The sequence below is a fragment of the Alosa sapidissima genome, chromosome 1 (assembly GCF_018492685.1).
Source record: "Alosa sapidissima isolate fAloSap1 chromosome 1, fAloSap1.pri, whole genome shotgun sequence".
Classification (NCBI taxonomy): Eukaryota; Metazoa; Chordata; class Actinopteri; order Clupeiformes; family Clupeidae; genus Alosa; species Alosa sapidissima.
This window is the reverse complement of record NC_055957.1, coordinates 45,044,161-45,065,316: the sequence shown is the minus strand read 5'-3', so window position 1 is coordinate 45,065,316 and position 21,156 is coordinate 45,044,161. Positions and strand designations below refer to the sequence as shown.

Below are 21,156 nucleotides of genomic sequence, written 5' to 3'. Positions count from 1 at the left end.
CACACACACACACACTCAGTTTCTCTCTCTCACACACACACACACACACACACACACACGCCATTCCGCCACCCCATTCCATTTCTCCATTTTTTTCCTCTGCATAGAAATGTTCCACTCCTGCCCATATTTCAATAACTCTGCCCTTCAACTTCCCTCTGCCTCTCCTTGGCTAGTAATTTTTTAATCTATCTCACCTTCGCTAAAGATTTATAGAGTTCGACTATGCAGGCCTGTCTGGCTGGTTTGTTGGGAAGAGAAAAATAAAAGAGAGAGATAGAGAGAGAGAGAGAGAGAGAGAGAGAGAGAGAAGGAGGGAGGGGAAGAAAGTGAGTGGAACAAACAGCAGGGGAAATGACTGAAATGGAATGCAGAGGATGTTTTTTTTCACTCTCTTCGGTCCCCAACCCAATTGCCTCTATTTAATTCGGTGGTGTGCTGTCTGTGCTGCAGTCTGGTCGTGTAAAGCCTTGTCCAAACACCGTCTGTCCTGGGCCCGCACATCCGTCTGTCCAGCTCGGCCGTCCATCCTCCACTTCCAGCGCCAGTGGCTGACAGTGTGCTGGGGGAGAAGATAATGACAAAAGTGGCACTCGCCCCACTCGCCAATGAGTGAGCGGCCATCAACCCCCCCCCCCCCCCCCCCAGTAATGCCCCCCCCCATTTCCTCCACCACACCACCCATGCCTCGATGCCTGCCAAACTGCCTGCCATTACCACACCCCAAACCTGCTCCCCAAAGCACCACGGGCCATCTCTCCTCTGCCACCACACCACCGCTGCTAACCCCCCCCCCCCCACCCCCACCCCACCGTGAGCCACGCCAGAGCTTTGCTCCGCTCCCTCCCTGCATCAGCCAGCGCCCAATCAAGGGCTGGGCACGTTCCGACAAACACTCATTGTGCCCAATTACATCCCCTAACGACTTAATTGGGCTTGGAAAGACCGGGACAATTGAGTAAAAGCCAGCCGCGCAAGAATTTCAGGAGGACAAAAGTTGGTGCCGGGCATGTGGTGCTGGTGCTTAATCACATCGCACAGGGCCTCAGAAGATAGCGGGAGCATGGCATCTGAGCAAAACTGACAAAGTTGGAAAAAAAAAGGATGAATATTGATTGTTTTTGGCCGCTCGCAGTGCAAAAATAGACCATGTGGAAAAGGGTAGAAAATAAAAGTAAACATATCAGTCATCAGTGATGAGCGGAGGCAGGAATAGAATAAAAAGCAGTGATGACAAAGAGAGAGAGAGAAAGAGAGGGAGAGAGAGAGAGGGAGAGAGGGGAAGAGAGAGGGGCATAGGGACCCAGTGGGTGGGGATGTAGGAGGTTCTCTCGGGCTCTTGGCTCAGCCTGCCTGGGTGACTGTTCTGGCTCCGCCGCATCGGATGTCATCTTCCTCCCCCTTGCTGATGTAGTGCCTGAGAAATGTCTAACAGAGAGCAGAACAGCTAGCGCTGGACCACGTCCAGCCTGTTTCCGGGCCGATTCCGGTCCTGTTCCGGCGCAGATCTGGCGGACCCGGGACATATCTGGGCCACTTCCGCTCTGTCACATCCCGCCATCCTCCCGCCTTGCGGGATGCCTGTAGTCTAATGAGCTGGGTTTATGTATTACAGCTGCAGCCTCACCTCGCGTAATGAAATCACCATGTAGCAGCCCATTCATTTGTTTAGCTGGGCTAGCAGTATCAAATATGTATCAAAACAATCATGCAACTTTAATGCTACCTTCAAAGCTTGCCTGGCATGTTTTATAATCTCTGTTAACTAATGCTGGATGAGGGCCTACGTTGCATTACTGCGCTGCACTGCCTGGGCTCTGCTGTGGGTGCCTCCATCCCAATGCTGAAATGAACCGCACTCACACACACACACACACACACACACACTCACTCACTCTCTCCGAATAAACCGAATTGCCCCTCGGAGGCCTAATAAAGGTATCCGAACTGAACTGAACTGAACTGAACACACAACACACACACACACACACACACACACACACTCTCTCTTTCTCTCTCACACACTCTCTCTCTCACCCACACACACACACTCACACACACACGTTCTCTCTCTCTCTCACACACACACACACACACGCGCACACACACACACACACACACACACACAATCTACATCCAGCCTCCAGAAAACCTCAAAAACCTCCAGCCTCACCCCATTTCTCTGTTCTCTCCCCCCGTCCCCATATCTCCGCTGCAGCCGGTGGACTATGAGAGCCGCAGCTCCTACTCGTTCTCGGTGGAGGTCCTGAACCCCATGGTGGACCCTCGCTTCCTGCGCCGCGGCCCCTTCAAGGACCGAGCCTCCATCCGCGTATCTGTGCTGGACGCCGACGAGCCGCCACGCTTCTCCCGCACCCGCTATCGGCTGGACGTGTCTGAGAACTGCCCGCCTGCCTGCACTGTGGGTCGGGTCAGCGCGGTGGACCCGGACACTGGGCTCAACACCAACATCAGGTAATGCCAACCCCATCTCTCTCTCTCTCTCTTTCTCTCTCTCTCTCTCTCTCTCTCTCTTTTTCCATCTTTCCCTCCCTCACTCTTCATCCGAGAAACTCACAAGACAGGTTGCACTGCTTTGGGAGATGGCTTCCTGACATGTCTGTCAAAAGGTTAATAAATAATAAAATAAGTGTTTTTCTTTTAGTTCTATCTGTCAGTTGAAATTGGCGTAAAGCACCGGAGAAGGAGCCATCGTTTGGACAGATACCGTGACTGACAGGAGAAAATAGTGTGTTCTATCTCTGTGGCAACTCCAAACACACTCCTCACATAACAACTCCCTCTAAACTCCTCTTACCTCTCTCTCTCTCTCTCTCTCTCTCTCTCCTTGATTTTATTTATTTATTTTATTTTTAATGTGACTGTACATTGTGACAAAGTGAAAAATACTTTGTGGCAAGAATGTAATAAAGGGTTTTTGAAATTCAAAATTCTCTCTCTCTCCCTCTCTCTCGCTGTCTATGTCTATATGTCTTCTCTCTCTTCTCTCATCTCTCTTTGTGTAATGTCTGCTCTCTATGTCATCCCTCTCTCTCTCCCCTTCTCTCCCTTTCTCTCTCTGTCTATACATTTTCTCTCTCATCCCTATCTTACTCTGTTTCTTCCTCTCTGTGTGACTTTTCCCTCTCACCCTGTCCATCCTCTCCTCAGGTTCTCCATTGACCCCCAGTCGGACCCTGAGGCTCTGTTCCACATCACCCCGGATACAGGCCTCATCACCACGGCAGCCGAGCTGGACCGTGAGCGCGAGCAGTGGCACAACATTACGGTCATCGCCATGCAGAGAGGTCAGTGCTCTCATGCTGCAGTCACCAACAGAAATACTGTAGAAACACAAACACAAGCAGGAACTAAGCTACAATGTACTATATTCACTCTGGAGTCACTACCAGCACCCAAAACCACGTACAGCAACACAAACACAAAACACAAACATAGATACAAACACTGGCACATCATATACAGAAACCACTGACCTACATCCAGAGCTAAGTCATGAATTTTACTCTCTGAAGAAAACATTCCTATCTTTCCTTCATTCTGTTCAGCAGACTTAGTTCAAGAACAAATTTGCAGTTTTACCACTGGATATGACCTCACAGATGCATGAGGTGCAGTTTTACCACTGGATATGACCTCACGGATTCATGAGGTGGTGGTGCGGGTGGGGGGTGGGGGGATAGGTGGTGGTTGAGAAACAGGAAGCAGAAAAAGGCCCACAGCTCAGGCTGAGACGTGAAAGGCTCTTATTAGCTGGAGGGAGTCCTGGCGGCCATTGTGGAAGAGAGCTTATTTCTAGTAATGTAGAGCTGAGGTTGTAATCCACAACATCATGTTAGGGCTTGTTGTATGTGTGTGTGTGTGTGTGCGCATGTGTGTCTGTCTGTCTCTCTCTCTCTCTCTCTGTGTGTGTGTGTGTGTGTGTGTGTGTGTGTGAGAGAGAGAGAGAGAGAGAGAATATTTGTTGTTGAATGTGTAAGACATTTTGCTATCCAAACAGTGCTGTGTGTGAAGATGCATAATGACAAGAGGGACTACTGGTGCTTTTGCACAGCCCCTGGTCCCAGTGTATTACACAAACAGACACACACATACACGCACGCACATACACACACGCGCGCACACACACACACACACACACACACACACACACACACACACACACACACACACACACACAATCAATCTTACTAACAAACGTACACACACACACACACACACACACACACACACACGCACACACACCATACACACAAAGTAGTATGTTTCCATCTTAAAAACAAACATGCCCTTTCCCTCCCTCTCTCTCTCTCACACACTCACACACACACACAAACACACACACACACACACACACACACACACACACACACACACACACACACACACACACACACACACACACCACACACTCAAAGGGATATAGGCAATATTTTTTGGAGGGATGAGAAAAAGAATGATGGAGCCAGTGCCAGCTTGAACTTTCTGCAATAAGTCACTCCCAAATGTCATGCCAGAGCCCCCTCTGGGTTATGTGTGTGTGTGTGTTTGTGTGTTTTTTTTTTTGTGTGTGTGTGTATGGTTATTATGAACTTTTTCTTGGGCTGTGCTCTTTCCAGTGGATTGAGGGCAGGGCCTACATTCGGGGGGAAATGACTGGCAGCCGGTGCCCTGGGAGGGTTTGTTTACTTTCGCCATGACTAAGCCATCAGATGCAGGCGCCGACCAACTGACTCCTGACACGGCTTCCTTTCTCTCCCTCTCTCATTCTCTCTCTCTCTTCTTCTTCCATTTCACTCCCCCTTTACAGACAGTCCAAGCCAGGTGTCCAGGGTGGTGGTTGCCATAGAGACGCTGGACCTCAATGACAACGCGCCCGAGCTGGACCGCCAGTACACAACGGCCGTGTGCGACTCCACGGCTGCCGGACAGGTGAGCCAGTGTGGAGTCGTGGGGGGAAGGAGGACGCGTGAGTGAGACTCGGAGTGCGTGGCGTCGGCCTCTGACTGTTGCATTCTCACACTGCTAGCGCCCTTTTTTGCTTTTTTGTCCCTGCACCAAGACACGTTTTTGTTCGTCAGTGAGAATATGCCCTTTGTGTTCTTACATTTAGCTCATTCCTCACATCATTTGTTTGGCAGCAGCCTTGAAACTGTCTCCCTCTGAACAGCAGCCTTTGTGTTTGTTACTCCTCATGCTCCCTTGTTTGATATCTCTATTTTCTGCCATTCTTTGTTCGTTTATTTTGCATCTCTCTGTTTTAATTGGGTCTTGTCCATCTGTTCATATCATCTGTGTGTATTTGCTTGGCTGTGTGTCCGTCTCTCTTTTTGTCACTGCGTTTGTCTTTGTTGCATTGTCTAACGCGGGTGCCCAGTGAGCAATGGCACCTCTCTCTCTCTCTCTCTCCCTCTCTCTCTCTCTCTCTCTCTCCCTCTCTCTCTCTCTCTCTCTCCCTCTCTCTCTCTCTCTCTCTCTCTACTGTGGCTCTTGTTGAGCTGCAAAATTAATATACGACTATAACTAAGTCCATTTTCCGTGGAATTGCTCTACTACTACTATTACTACTAGCCTGCTCCTTGTTTCTATTACGTAAGGGATAATGTATAGAACGCCGGTCATTATTGGGAAAATAAGTCCCGACAGGGCGAACCGGACCCCGACGCGCAGCGGAGGATTTACAAGTTAAATCACTGCAATATTTAGTGCTCCTTGAAAATGTCACTGATTACAGATGCAGCTTAACCATCTCAGTCATCCCATACAGGCTGCCTGTGTTTCTGTGTCTGTACGCCCCATGCTGTGCACTGTTGCTCTAAAGAACACAGCTGGGTTTTGTGCTTAAGTATGTCCCTGAGTTTTTAGTGAAAAAAGAAAGAAGAATCCTTGATTGTAGGGAATGTGATTATTTCTGGCCTAAGTGTATCCCCAGGGTCGTGGCTGGTTATGTTAGCGGTGTGCAAGGGCGTTAATGGGGCGCTAGTATTCTCTCCGAGGCTTGGACTCCAGGTCAGAGTAAATCATTATCTGTGTGGATGGTTACTGTTAATCAGCTCCCAGTTGCTTGTTTGCCGGGGCTGGTAAGGTTAATGTTGATCTCTCAGATTAAATCATGGATCATGGTTTCAAATTAGTGGCTACACACACACACACACACACACACACACACACACACACACACACACACACACACACACACACACACACACACACACACACACACATGTGCACTGTCTCTCTGCATCTATTCTGTATGAGTTTCTCTCACCTCTCTTGTTATGTCTGGGCCTTGATTGTTTTTTTCCCGGCGTGTCTGCTTCAGCGCTCCCTTTCTCACTCTGACCTCCTTCCATCCCTCTCTCCTTCTCCTGCTCAACTCTATCACTCCCTCTCTCCGTCTCCTGCTCAACTCTATCTCTCCCTCTCTCCGTCTCCTGCTCAACTCTATCTCTCCCTCTCAGGTGGTGCAGGTGTTGCGGGCGATTGATAGAGACGAAGGGGGGAATGACAGCACCGTCCATTTCAACATCCCTGCAGAGTCCGGCACTGCCCTCAACTTCACCATCAGGGAGAGTGGAGGTATGCAGACTTTCACTCTTCATCTCCATCTCCACCTCTCTCTTTCTCTCTCTCCCCCCCTCTCCATCTCTCTCTCATTTTCTCCTCCATGCATGTCTGCCCCTCTCCTCTTCATCCATCTCAGTGTGAAGTGCAGGTCTATTGTGTTGCCTCTTTGTGTTGCTCTCCTTTGTTTTACTCTTTTGTTTGCCTTTTCCTCCGTGCTCCATCCATCTTTTCCCTCGGCGTGCGGGCAGAATATATTCTCCGTGGGCTCAGACTGGTGTTTTTTCCCCTCCTCCTGTCTACAAATGGCCTGCTGGTGCTGAGTAGGAATGAAATGGGGATTAATTGAATTCAATTGAAACCAAATCAATTGATTTCATTCACCAAGCAACATCAGCCATTCCCCCCCTAAAGCTACACTGACTGTTCAATTATTCCTCTCTCTATTTCTCCCTTTCTTTTTTTCTCTCTCTCCATCATCCTCTTCTTCTTTTCCCTCTTCCTCTCCATCTCTTTCTGTTTTTCTCTCTCTCTTTTGGCTCTCCTTCTATCTCTCTCTCCCTCTCTATCTTGTTTTCTCTCACTTCCCCCTCTCTCTTTTTTTGCTCTGTTTCTCTCTCTCTCTCTCTCTCTCTCTCTCTCTCTCTCTCTCTCTCTCTCTACTACCCCCTATGCATCTCATGCAGGTCCCACGGCCAGCCTGGTGCTGGTGTCCCCGCTGCAGACGCTCTCCCGCTCACCATCCTCGTCGCTGACCCTCCACGTGCCCCTCATCCTGCGTGACGGCGCCTCGGGCATGACCAGCACGGGCACGGTGACGGTGACGGTGTGCCCGTGCTTGCGCGGCGGGGCACGTGCCAGCGAGAAGGAGCGCCAGCAGGAGGCGGAGGGCAGCGAGTGGGAGCGCGAGGCCGTCTGTCTGCCCCAGCCGTCCTCCTCGCCCTCCCCGGGCCTCAGCACCGCCGCCCTGCTGGCCATCCTGGCCTGCGTGGCCACCCTGCTGGGTAAGAGAAGAGACGCAGAGAGAGTGACCGCTGCGCGCGCGAGACGCCTCACGAGTGTGCTGTGCCACACACACACTCACACATAAGCTGTGACACACTCACTCACAGCGACTAATAGCGGTCCCATTCATTTCAGTGGTCCATGCTACAGTATATGCTTGTTGCATCTTCAGCCAAGGAAGTTTGAAAAATGAGGGTTGATGACAGCTTGCTTCTTGATGCTCAATTTTCTTGCTAAAATATATAAACAGCCAATCGACCGAGCTATAAATGTCACATGAAGGATGAGCACAGTAAGTAAAAGCCTGTAGTAGTTATTGGTCACACTTGTAGGTAATGGATACCAGTCAATGGACAACAACCCTCTTGGCGCCTTGTAGCTGTAGCTGGAGGAATTTAACCCCTCAAAGCCTGATGCTCTGGGTAAGAGACAGTTGCAGTGTTAACCTCCCTGCCTCTTTTGGCCTGCCTGTTTGTGTGTGGTGCGCAGCACGCTCATAATTTGTCTCATGTGCGAACATTTCGGTGCTCGAGCCTCGCCTCGCACTTCCTGAGATTTAGTGCTCGTTTGTGATGTATGGAGTCACTGCTCTGGGTTATTATACGTTGTGAGGCGTGATTCACTCGAGCATAAACAAAGCCCTCTGTCTCCTGCTACCGATCCGTCTCTCTCGTCTCCCCTCCCACCAGGCGGCCATTTTTTTTGTGTTCACCGCTCCCTGTTCTGCTCTTCTCCCCTCCGCAGCTGTCAGCGCTCTCTCGCTCTCGCTGCGGCGGCAGAAGCGCGACTCGCTCTCGCCGCTGGAGGAGGACGACGTTCGCGAGAACATCATCACCTACGACGACGAGGGCGGCGGCGAGGCCGACACGGCCGCGTTCGACATCGCCGCGCTGCAGAGCGCACCTCACAGCGTGCGCAGGGGATACCGCACCCTCGACAGCAGGAACATGTGAGCAGTGTGGTAGGAGGGGAGGGGAGAGGGGAACTCACCGGTATGAAGCAGGGGAATAAGAACTGAACTGGGATTTTTTAGAGAAACATTACGGGACAGCGACATTAATCAAATAGGCATTCCAACACCCCTCCAGGGGTCTGTAGCCTGGTTTGAGAGCACTGCATGTGCTGAAGTTGGTGTGCAGTGATCTTTTATAAGTACAACCTCATAGTCTTCTGTTTGATTTGAGTAAGTAGAAACATCTTGTGCCAGGGAGGGCAACTAATTAGATAGATGAGGCGGAGCGTGGCACAGTTTAAACACATATCTGCAGGCCAAGCACCCTAGAGGACCTCTGTGTTACACCGCAGTGCTTTTCCCAGCTGTGCTTTTAACACGCCACGTGTGTGTGTGTGTGTGTGTGTGTGTGTGTGTGTGTGTGTGTGTGTGTGTGTGTGTGTGTGTGTGTGTGTGTGTTGTGGCCTCTGTCTGCAGACGGTACTCGCAGCACGTGCAGGATAAGAGCCGCACCTACAGCTGGGCGCAGGCTGGGGCTGGCGGGGGCGCAGGGGCGCTGGAGCCGGCCTACTCGGCCTCGGTGGCGCCCCTCTACGGACGCCTCTGCTACAGCAGCCAGACGCTGCCGGTGCTGCGCCGTGGACAGGGCCCGCTGGAGCCCGGCGCCGCTGAGCTCGGGGGCTACCGCATCCCCGGCGGCCCGCCCGACCACTCGCTGGTCATCCAGAACCAGGGTGCCATGGTGGGCACGCTGGAGCACTGCGCCATGTACGGGGAGCCCGGCGGCGGCGGCGGCGGCAGTCCCAGAGAGGGCACCACGTCTCAGGACGGAGCAACGGCGTCGGAGGGGGGGACGCCACGGACCAACGACAGCAAGGAGAGACTGGGCGGAGGGACAGGGACGGACTCCAGTAGTGACGCCCAGCAAAGCCAAGACCTGGACTGGGTAAGGAACTGGTCTGGGATAACACTCCGCTACACTACCGTAATATTCAGGTTACTGGTCTGGGAAAGGAATGGGATAACACTACGCTACACTACCGTAATTTTCAGGTTACTGGTCATGGGTCTGGTTTGAGTAATACATCAACATTGAGGTTCCATTAACAAACAGTACTTTAAATGCAGTTACTGTTATTAATCAAGTAAAAACAGCCACAGTGCTTCATGATTGATAATTGGTCCTTTTCCTTCTTTTAAATAGCTTGAATGTGAATTAAGTTAATGGTTTCTTGATATAGCATGGTTCATTAACAGACTCAAAGCATGAACTTCCACTCTTAACATTATCTATGATTTGTGAATGCTGAGGATGATGATTTGTTTATGGTAATTAGAGCCTCACCTTGTGTTTTTAATGGGATCTTAATGTCAAGCGTTTCCAGGCTATGTCAACTGCTTGAGATGGTGGTGTGTGTGTGTGTGTGTGTGTGTGTGTGTGTGTGTGTGTGTGTGTGTGTGTGTGTGTGTGTGTGTGTGAGTGTGCGTGCGTGTGTGCGCATGTGTGTAAGTGTGTGTATTTACTTTGGTTTTCACACTTGTGTCTCTCGTTGTCTTTCTCCCACCTCATGGTCATCCCACAGTGCAGTGTTAGCTCTTTCTAGTGCCAAGTTAACCTTGCTTGCTCTCCCTGAGCAGTCTGTTTCACTCTGTTTCACTCTGTTTCACTCTCTGTCACTGGCTCTTTCTCTCTCTCTTTTTCCACCATCTCTCCCTTTTTGCTGCTTCTCTCGTTCCTTCCTGTCTGGCCACCGCTCCTCTCGTCTTTGCCTGCTATGTCATCATCTAAACTGCCTCCATTATTTCGTCCCATTGTCATCTCCTCTCTCACTTTGTCTGTGTTTATCTCTTCGTTCCTTCTCTTCCCCCCTTTTCTGTTTCCTTCTCTCTTCTCCTCTGGTCCTCTCTCTGTCCACTCCCCCCCCCCCCCCCCACGTAACAGAAGCGCGCCCTCATCCTTCCCCTGACTGACCCGCTCCTTCCTGCCCGTCCCCTTCAGGTCCAGCCGGAGCCCGGCGCGCGGGAGCAGCAGACGCTGGTGCTGACCCGCTCCGGTTCGCTGGCGGGCACCGCCACCGGCATCGCGGCAGGCGGCTGGCTGTGCGACTCGGCCACGCTACCGCTGGCCGGACGTCGGGCCTCCCGTGCCGACTTCTCCCCGAAACGCGGCAGCATCGCCACTGCCGGAGGGCCCTCGGAGCCCGTGCTGGACGGCGGTGGCGGAGTCAAGGAGACCCAGACGCAGTCGCTCAGCCGCAACTACGCCACGGTGGTGCCCGTGGACGGGCCGAGGGACTACATGGGCAGCCTGGGCCGTGGTGGGGGCTTGGAGATGGGCAGCAGCTTCGTGGTGGCACGGCCCGAGAGGGAAGGGGGCATCCCGCTGTCGGGGCCGCCCTGCGGGGGTCTGTACCCGGACGGCGGGGCGTTCATGGCGGACTGGCGGGAGCGGGTGGGCCTGGGAGGAGGAGGAGGGTACGTGCTGGCCAGGAGGGATATGACGCCCCAGCTACTGCCGTTCCCCGGTCAGGGCCGAGGCAGGGCGGCAGCGGCGGCATTCGGAGCGGTGCTGGGCTACGGCGGCGGTGGCGGCTGGGGCTCGGGGCCAGAGGCAGGCAGGGCTGTGGCGGGGGGAGCAGGCGGGGGTCAGTCTCTGGCCCTGCGCGTGGGCGAGTTCCTGCGCCTGCGTCTGGCCCAGGTCACCTTCGACCCCTCGCAGCCGCCGTACGACTCGGTGCAGGTGTACGGCCTGGAGGGCACGGGCTCGCGGGCCGGCTCGCTCAGCTCGCTGGAGAGCGAGGGCGACAAGGAGGCCGACAAGGAAGAGTGGGGCAAAGGCATGGAGGAGTGGGGGCCCCAGTTCCACAAGCTCGCCCTGCTCTTCCGCGAGCGGGAGAAAGAGAGAGGAGACAAGAAAGGCAACGAGGAAGAGACAGAGCCGAAGGAGGGGAACCAGGACGGGGAGAAGGAGACGAGGGCGAGCGAGGAGGCCAAGGACTGAGGGGAAGGGACAGCAAGGGAGAGAGGGAATGAGAAGGGGAGGGGGAGAGAGGGAGAGAGATAGAGAGAGGTGAGAGGATGATTAAGAAGCAACATGAAAAGAGAGGGCGAAGGAGAGTGAGATGAAGAGGGAAAGTAATGGGAGAGGACAAAGAAAAACGAGCAGAGGCTAGTGGCGGTGAGGCAGGGGCCGAGGGAGAGAGTGATTGATGCAATTTAAAGCAATAAGTGTTGAAAGGCTTGATGTGAGCACAGACAAGAAGACATGGTGCTTCTCTATTGCGTATTTACTGTTTGTTAAGTGTTCTGGACACCCTACGAAAACAAGGATTCAAAGCCTCCTAGACAGTATTTAATTATGCTCTGCGTGGAGGGAGATGGAGATGGAGGGAAAGAGACAGAGGGAGGGAGAGAGGGTGAAAACAAGATTGCAAGAGAAAGCCTGTGAGAGGGATTGAGAGATTGAGAGTGACTAAGACCTTAGATAATGTTTCTGGGGCATTGCGAGACAAAAGCAACCACAGGGGAGCCACAGAAACTAGAGTAGCACACGGTGGATAAGAAAAGTAATAAGAAACAATGGCATGGGAGTGGAAGGGAGATTTGTCCAGAATCTGTTGCTTTTATACATCCTACTGACAGTAAAGTGAATAATTCAGTTTGCCATGTCAGTCCTAAAGGAAGCTATAAATATTTAAACATTAAAGGAAATAAACGTCTGTTCCTTTTGAATAGGATCAGAGAAATCCACAGTGGGGAGACGTGCTGTTTCAGTGGATGTCAACACCCATAATGTTTCCCTGCAAAATTTGCTGTAATAATAGGCACGCACCCCCAACACATGCACAATTTAACAACAGACACACACACACACACAGACACACACACACACACACACACACACACACACACACACACGGATATTACAAAATCCCAAGAAGGCTGTATCCAATCTTGGCCTTGCAAAACTTGCTATTGGAGATGTCTCCCATTTCAGACCTGCAGGAACTGCATTGCATTGCATACTGTTAAAGCATTGATTGTACTCAATAAGTCACTAAAGCAAAAAAGTGAAATTAGTTTGTTTTTGTGGAGTGATTCAGTGCATCTTTGCCGCGTCCTTCAATGTAGAACATGTATAGTTTGTAGGCAATGAGATCAAGTAGTCTTTTGCAATCAGTGCCACAGAACTCTCCACCGCTGATGTTGAAATGGAATTCCATGACGTGCTGATTATTCTAAACAAATTGGAACCGATGGACCCTCGGACCTGCAGAGCCAGATGGAATCGGAATGCAAATGGACTTGGAGACTAAAACTGGAAAGCACTTTTCTACATGTGAAGTTCGATGATAGATCTGAAAATATTGTGTTTTTTTATCATCATAAAAGATAATCAAGGCGATCACAATGTTCTATGTAAATGTAATTCAAATGTCACTGAATGCCATTGTGAACAATGTAATGACTGTATTGTTGACGTTTCAAAAGCATAGCAGGAAAGAGGAAGTGATAGGGGGAAATGTCACATTAAGAGCCATGCCTGGACCACTGTTCCTGACTCACGTTAAGCTGAATTTAAGTGTTCCCCTCACTGTGCACCTGTGTGCTCTCCGTCCTATGCTGGTGTTACACATAGCCAACGCCTGTCCAAACCATAGATACTGAAACGCTATAGATTGGCCACATTACCGTGATTACAGTTTTCTATTTAGCCTGGGTACACTGTCTAATATTGCTATGGATACCATTGATTTTCTAATGAGCACGCAAAGCTATCTTTTGGCTGTAATTATTTCAGTGCTGACTGAATGATTGAATATCCAGCAAATGCATCATTAAAGGTTCTCCATGGTTGCATTCACTCTTGAGTCCGAGATGGAGCAAATTATTGATGGAAATTGCAGTGTCCGGTCTATGCTTTTCTATGTCTAGGGTTCAAGAAAACCCATTTGGACTGAGCTGAACCCTTCACTCCCAAGTGGCCCTGTCTGACATGCATTTCCTGTTATTAACACAGATTTTGTACACACGTCAGTTATTTAGATGCTGAAATTGTACCCTACACACTATATGTTGCAGGATTTTGTTTCAATACTCTCCCACCCTATTTTGCTTGGCTTATACATTTCAACAGACTATGTACAAAATGCTCAGTGAATGGATATTGAAGTGCTTTTGCTAGGGGGAGTATCTGATTGTACTCCCTTTCAGAACTCCTCTCTCCAGCAGCAGGCCCACCTGCCTGCCATGGGCAGATTACAGAGCCGTCTGATGCTGTATGTGTTTGAAATTTGAAACACTCATGGCTGCCCTGCAGTTGCCAATTCCTCACCGAGTTCACGTTTCAGATTTTTCTGTGTGAATACCAATGTTGAATGGCTAGATGGTACAGTGTGTTTGTGTGTGTGTGTGTGAAAGAGAGAGAGAGAGATCACAGACACTACTGGCACAGGATCTCCCCTGGCTTTGACCAGTGAAATGGGCGACAGAGTCTCTGATCTGTGTTTAGCCGACTGATGGACCTTTCATCCAAGACCCTGACCTTGCTCAGACCCGACTGAACCTCTGTGTTTCACTGTGTACCTGACCGGACCAAACCAGAACCACTGCATTATTGTGCACAACCACGGAGGGGTGGAATGGGCGTCAGAGCCTTTGGACTCCACAGGGTGTTGACCTGGGCATGAGATCAACCACTCTCCCTGAGAGAATAGTGTGTATGTTGTTGGAAGAGACTCATAGCTTTTCAATTAGGCCACCAGCAAAACAAACATTTTTGCTTGTACTTCTGCTAAAAAATAGTGATTGAATGAGCAAGCAACAAGTCTGCTATTAAAAAACGGTTCCAGTGTGATTTCGAAATCATCTTTATTCAAATGGGTTCTTATTAAATGTGAACTATTCATTGAACTCTCCAAAAATGTGATTAACATCTTGTGTGAATCTGTGATGTGTTGCTCCTAGAGCTTCCTACACCACAGCCCCACCCTGGAGTCAAAAAATAGTTCAGGCTCTTCAGTTGGTATCAAACTAATTGTAATGGTGACCTGAAGTCCTTCAGCAAGGCAGTTTATTGGCTTAGACAAACATATTTTCATAACAGCTATCCTTTTTGCACACTACTTAGTTATTGAATAAGCAGAACAGCGAACTTCAGGCAGAGGAGGTGTGTGTGTGTGTGTTAGTCAGGGTCTCATTGGAAGGGGGGGACCACTGACCTTGAACCCCCTGTAGAGGTCACAAGGCTCTGATTCCTTTGGGTATTGTACTGCTCCTGCACGATGTAAGAGGGGCTCTTTTGTGAAGCTAGAAAAAAAATCACAATGGCGTACTGAATAAAGTGTATTTATTCTGTTGTATTTTTCTTTTATTCCTTTTTCTTTTTTGTAAAAATTGAATAAAGATGCTAAGTTTGGAAATGGTGTGAGAACAGCGTGTGCTCTTTTTCTTATATAAGTAAACTGAAGCAGGACCAGACCCAACTCCATCTGACCTAAGTCATGCCATGCAGGCTCTCACTTCTGTGTCCATTCCACAGGCCTGTAATAATTGAGAGTGCATGCAAACATTGCACTGCATTGTCATCTGGTGGCTTCTTCAGTTCAGCACAGTTCATCAGCAAATGTGTTTATTTTGAATTTTCACATCCTGCTCTGCGTGCACTGGTATTTCCCTCAGGAAATGCATCTCTAGTTTTTGATGATGTTTTCCTCGCCATGCGTAGTTATTTGTTTGTTTGTTTGGGGCGTCTTGAGTGTGAGCTTCAGATATCTCTTCAGAGGCGGGAGCTGAGTCATAGTTCACTTACTGGAGTATGGGGGGGGTGGGGGGTGCCCTGTCCATTCTAATCTGTCTTGTGTAATCTGGCCCTGGCTAACACAGAGGCTGTTTAAGGTCAGCCAGGGAACAAAGCAAATTCACCACCAATCACACTCTGCAGGAACAATACTGTGCCTTTAAACCCTTGGAGAATGAGTCTAGCTAGGTACTGAATTTGTTCTTGTCTATAAATCTTCATTACTTCCCTTTACACACATGACACCTAGTTCACTCTATCTCTAACCTGTAACTCTATCCATCAGTCTGTACAACGCATTCGCCTGTCCGTCTTTCTGTCTGCTGTCGGTCTCTGTCTATCTCTGTGTCTCTGTGAAGAAGTAAGGCCCAAGCAGGTGAATTAGTATGAGCTCTCATGCGTTAGCCTACTCACCTTCCCCTGCAGTTTCTATTGCCTGATTCATTATTCATCTGCCATGATGAAATCTTGTAAAATTGCCTTCAATTTAATGAAGTACACAAGTGAGGTGTGTGTGTGTGTGTGTGTGTATGTGTGAGTGTGAGTAAAATTCTCACTCTCAGTTACACTTATGATTTGATATCTGTAACACTACCCTGGTACCTCAGGTATTACAGTATAGTATAGTGTATTACAGTATAGACTTCAATGCAACAGCTGCACTTGCATATAAAGTAGCTGAATCAAAACTACCGCAATGATATGCAATTTTCCTTTGGACTGATGTCAAGCATGTGTTAAGCATTTCCTCAGTGTATGTATCCCCCTACATGGATTCAGTATTGTGCTGAAAATACGGTGTGGGTACATTAGAGTATCCATCTTCCCAAAGTAATTTATAAATTATTGGTGTGCCGAGGTGGAACCTGAGCAGCAGGCCATGTTGGCCCTTAGGGCTCAGGAAAACCTCAGCGCCCATACACCAAACACCGCAGAATTACATCATAGTGTGTTTGGAAGTGTGTTCACACATTTGTCTCTCTCTCTCTGTGTGTGTGTGTGTGTGTGTGTGTGTGTGTGTGTGTGTGTGTGTGTGTGTGTGTGTGTGTGTATGTTTGTGTGTGTTCAGCAGGATGCAGATTCTTCATTCTGTTTGATCCTAACTGACACAGGTATTCCCCCTGGCTACTGCATGTGTGTGTGTGTGTGTGTGTGTGTGTGTGTGTGTGTGTGTGTGTGTGTGTGTGTTAGTGTGTGTTAGACTTATGTTTCTATATGGACTCTGTTCCGTGCGTGGAACAGTTCTAGCCCAACATGAGAATCGAAACCGGACCAGGAGGACTCTCCAGAGCCGGCAAAACTTATTCACAATGCTCTGCTCTGCACTGCTTATAGCCCGCAACATCCACGAATCCCAGGTCTTCTGTCTCCTTTTCCTCTCTCTCTCTCTCTCCTGCTTTTCTCCTCTGTTTTTCTCTCTGAGCCCCCTCCTCCCCTCCCCACCTCCCCCATGTCTTTTGCTCTTTCCACACAGACTGCTGTGTGCTCACTGGTTCGTTTGAAGTAGAAAATTAAATCTTCATTAACAATCTTAATTAGTCTTCGATCTCCCCACAGTAAGTCGACAGAAAATCCATAGAGTAGCGAGACGAAATCTGGAGTTGGTGTGAGTAAGTGTGTGTGTGTGTCTGTGTGTGTGTGTGTGTGTGTGTGTGTGTGTGTGTGTGTGTGTGTGTGTGTGTGTGTGTGTTTGGGGTCTTGGCGGAGGTGATAGGATAGAAAGCCAAAGCTTCCATGGGGACTGTCATATGGGAGGGACAGCTTGTTAACAGATGACTCCGTGACTGCAGATGACACAAGACAAGGGGACGTTTTGGAAGAGTGGAACAGGACAGAAGTAATTAGAGTGCCAAGCAAATAACTAATTAATTAAATAAAAAAAATGATCTACAATCTCCAAAGTCTGACAGTGTGGGTAACCACAGAGGCAACTCTGAGACCAGGTGTCCCCAGAATCACAGGAAGGTTTATTTAATTTAAAGGAAACAGGCTTGTAGACTTTAATAACCATGTATACCTTAATTGTCCTGCTTTTGCATCATACACTGTTACGTGATATTATGGCAATAGGCTACTTATACTGAGTGTTCGACGACACTACTGAGGCCTAACCCGTGTGTTATGGAGATACATTCTGAACACTGGTGGCACAGAATTCACAATGACAGGCATAAAGTCAAACACTAGCCTCCCCTTTTCCCATTCAACAAAGAACAGATAAAGCATAGTATGTGCACCGAATTATATTTTTGGGAGTCTATGGCCAGGTATTGTTTCATCAGCTGTAAATTATATGTGTACAACCCGACAACACTCCCAGTGCATTTCACAGATAATGCTGTTGTGTTTATTTGTGGCACCACTAGAGTAAACAAGCATCCTTTTTAGAGAACATTATCAGCCCCAGCAGAGTACAATTTACACATTTCAAAGAGCACAGGTAAGGCTATGAAGGTACAGCTTGCAGCAATACATTGACTTTATAGTAGAAAACATTGTCCTGTTGAACTGCTGTAGTACTCAATGGTTTGATGTATATGCTTATTTAATGGGATATCTGAGAAAATTAACCCTGAATGCATTTGTGATTGCTGCCACCTAGGGAGGATGTGCATTGCAGTATTAATACTTAGCGGTGCTTGTTTTTCCATTGCTAATGGCTTTTGTAACCATCAGGGGTTTTAAAATGTCATGTTGAAGCCAGTTCAAGTACCCATGTTGAATGTTCTGTTGATAATGAAGCTCCAGCTGGCAACAATTATGAGCTATGGCTATGATCTGTCTATCATGTGACCATTTCGACCGAACCATTTTAACTGAACTCAAGAGGAAGTCAGAAGAGGCCAGATTGTTTTTACTTAACCAAGTTCAAGTTCAGGTTAAAGTTTATTTCCATTTAATTTCAACAACACAGTTGATACGCACGCTCACAACACATCACAACTCATCACATACCACACAACACAATACAATACAACACAACACAACATAACAAAAAAATCACCCAACATAACAATGTCTCCACCAGTCATTTAAGTAAGTATATAAGTATATATACTGTTTTGATCCCGTGAGGGAAATTTGGTCTCTGCATTTATCCCAATCCGTGAATTAGTGAAACACACTGCACACAGTGAACACAGTGAGGTGAAGCACACACTAATCCCGGCGCAGTGAGCTGCCTGCAACAACAGCGGTGCTCGGGGAGCAGTGAGGGGTTAGGTGCCTTGCTCAAGGGCACTTCAGCCATGGCCTACCGGTCGGGGTTCGAACCGGCAACCCTCCGGTTACAAGTCGGAAGCGCTAACCAGTAGGCCACGGCTGCCCTATTTACTGTTACAGGGCCTCTCAAATGGTTCCCCCTCAGCCAGTGGTGTGGAAACTAAACCTCAATGTCAGTGAGGGATCTGTGACCCAATTAAGGAGCTGGGCAGAGCTGGTCTGGTCGGAGGGAGTGAGGAGGAGGGTACATCTGATACCATCCTCACTCGAGCTGACAGGCTTACCACGGAAGGATCTGGAACCAGTAATCCCAGTCCAAAGACCTACCTCACAGAAGGAGTGCCCTTATCAGTAGTGAGAATGTGTTAGACATACACGTATGGAGGAAAAACACATGAAACGTTACTCATGTGTGTATACTGTGAGGGTTTACATGACGTCCTACTACTTTTGGCCCCGTTTTCCCTAAATGTGTCTGCAGCAAAACCCATCTGTCTGTTTTTAAATCTCGGCTGATAAGGAGCCTGATGAAATTTCTATCAAACTGGGAGCGTGTCAGCCAGTAGAAAATGGCAAACATCACTGCTAAGCTGCCTGTTTACGTCGGCTGGATGTGTGTGCAAATCAATGGCTTGTATTTTATGGGAAACCTTGTTCCAAGGGGGAACATTTGCAGAGGGAAATGAGTCAATATATCTATAAATCAGATCAGACTGCAGCCTAAAGCTGCCTGTTATCATTTCATGCTCTTGAAAATGTCTCCTGCGCCCAAGCAAGGTGGTCTCAAGGCTTACAGTTGTGATACACATAACATGGTAAGCTGTGTTAAACCCACCAACATGTTTGCAACATGCTAACTCACTGCATAACAAACATGAATTTCCAGAGATTAAAGGTATCTTTAATAATGGCCATATTTACAGTACAGGACTTAGTATATTCAATATCGACTAATGCATGCATTCATGTGGCTCATCTAATTGAGCGTAGCATTTACAATACAGTATGTGGTCAGTCAAATGTTGAAGTGGCACCGTTTGTAAATGGCTGTGTGGTTTAGAGTTTAGACTCATAATTCTCAAACTACAAAGCTGAGGTCACATCCTGTCATGACATTTTAAGCTCAGCATTTGATTATGGCCTGTGTCATAAAATTTGAGCATATTTCTTTTTTAATGTTGCAGGGCCAGGTGGAGAGAGTCCATCAGACCTCTTCATACCCCTCCTCTTCATTATACGTCTAAAAATACAGGTTTTTCCCCACTTCAAGTTCAACTCTCAGCTGAAATAATGGCTTTAGTAAGCATGTGGTGGTTATACCACATAGAAACTGGCATTGGTCTGTCTTTTGTTGGTTATCATTCAGATTGCACATACAGTACACTTAGAAAATGCAGTTAATCCGTTTACAGTACATCTCAGTAAATCTCATCAACTAGTTTGTAAATAGTTGCTGTAATAATCAATAATGCCTGATGCATCCTTATATCATCAAAAAATAACACAGATTGATTATGTATGTTAATGCAGAGTGTGTGAATGTTTATGAAAACTAGCAATATTACTGTAGGCTGTGGGCTTTGCTGGATGAGCATGGTTGATCTTATTGCTTGTCCCAAATGCTTTTTGAGGCATCTACTTTGCCTGCTATCCCTCATGGCCAAAGAGCTTTGAAGCTTTTTTAGCTGTGTTGGTCTGCATGGGCAGAGAAAACATGAGTCAAAATGTAGATACATGTGCTATAAAGATGAGGTCGGAATACTAACATATCAGAACGACTAACTCTCCTTCTCTCTCTTTCTCTCTGTGTGTGTTTGTGTATGTGTGTGTGTGAGAAAAGTCAAAGACGTGTCTTTGAAATAATAAAAAAATAAAGTCCACTGTGTTAAAAATTAATCAGTATTATTTTATATTCTTCTTTTCTTCTTTGAACTTTCACAATTACTACTTTGTTCCAGAAGACAGGCTCATATGTCTTGCTTCAAAGGTAAAGTAAAAGTTCCTTGACAGGGAGTAGGCTATAACCTTGAGATAGCTGCAACTACAATTGACACTCTGCTCTATGTCTTGCAGGCGGTGTGTGTGTGTGTGTGTGTGTCTGTGTGGGGACAATTTGGGCTCGGTCCAAGTTTGCAGATGTGCTAGATCTCTGAGACAGCTTGAGAGCACCAGCCTCATCTCTTCACAGTCTCTGTTCAGTCTCTCTCTCTCTCTCTCTCTCTCTCTCTCTCTCTGTGTCTGTGTTACGCCTGTCTCTACCGCTAATTTGCTCTGGACTGTTAGTGGGGCATCTTTGGTGGCTTGAGGGTTTTCTGAAATGTCTCCTTCTTTGAGGTCTTCTTTTCCAACTGTTTCTTTTGTAATGTATTTTAGAGTAGCCTCTTGTGTGGTCTGAGTCAGACACCACAGTTTCCAGGCTCTCCTGAAGGCTGCATGGTGATCTTGGTTGAATCAGCATTTTGCTGAGAGGACGAATTGTGATTAAATATGGAGTAACATTTCCACCAGTTTGATGATCAGCCAGCCAGTGCACTGAGTACACCGGGTAGATTGAGAGGTCTCTATGTTCCCCACAGTTTTCTCTCACTCTTTT

At 48.2% G+C, this 21,156-nt stretch overlaps 1 protein-coding gene across 4 annotated transcripts in view; it reads left to right on the top strand.

Moving 5' to 3' along the window:
• LOC121720857 overlaps positions 1 to 14,943 on the top strand; it is a 101,724-nt gene extending 86,781 nt beyond the window's left edge. For 3 of the 4 annotated variants that reach the window (XM_042107334.1, XM_042107332.1, XM_042107336.1), the window contains 8 exons: positions 2,219 to 2,475; positions 3,172 to 3,308; positions 4,832 to 4,953; positions 6,483 to 6,600; positions 7,272 to 7,589; positions 8,335 to 8,539; positions 9,020 to 9,488; positions 10,542 to 14,943. In XM_042107334.1, the coding sequence (XP_041963268.1) occupies positions 2,219 to 2,475; positions 3,172 to 3,308; positions 4,832 to 4,953; positions 6,483 to 6,600; positions 7,272 to 7,589; positions 8,335 to 8,539; positions 9,020 to 9,488; positions 10,542 to 11,543 (2,628 nt within the window). In that variant the 3' untranslated portion in view covers positions 11,544 to 14,943. Of the gene's footprint in view, positions 1 to 2,218; positions 2,476 to 3,171; positions 3,309 to 4,831; positions 4,954 to 6,482; positions 6,601 to 7,271; positions 7,590 to 8,334; positions 8,540 to 9,019; positions 9,489 to 10,125; positions 10,194 to 10,541 lie in introns of those variants that run through there. The other variant, XM_042107344.1, reaches the window with a different exon arrangement.
• Positions 14,944 to 21,156: the final 6,213 nt, after the last annotated feature.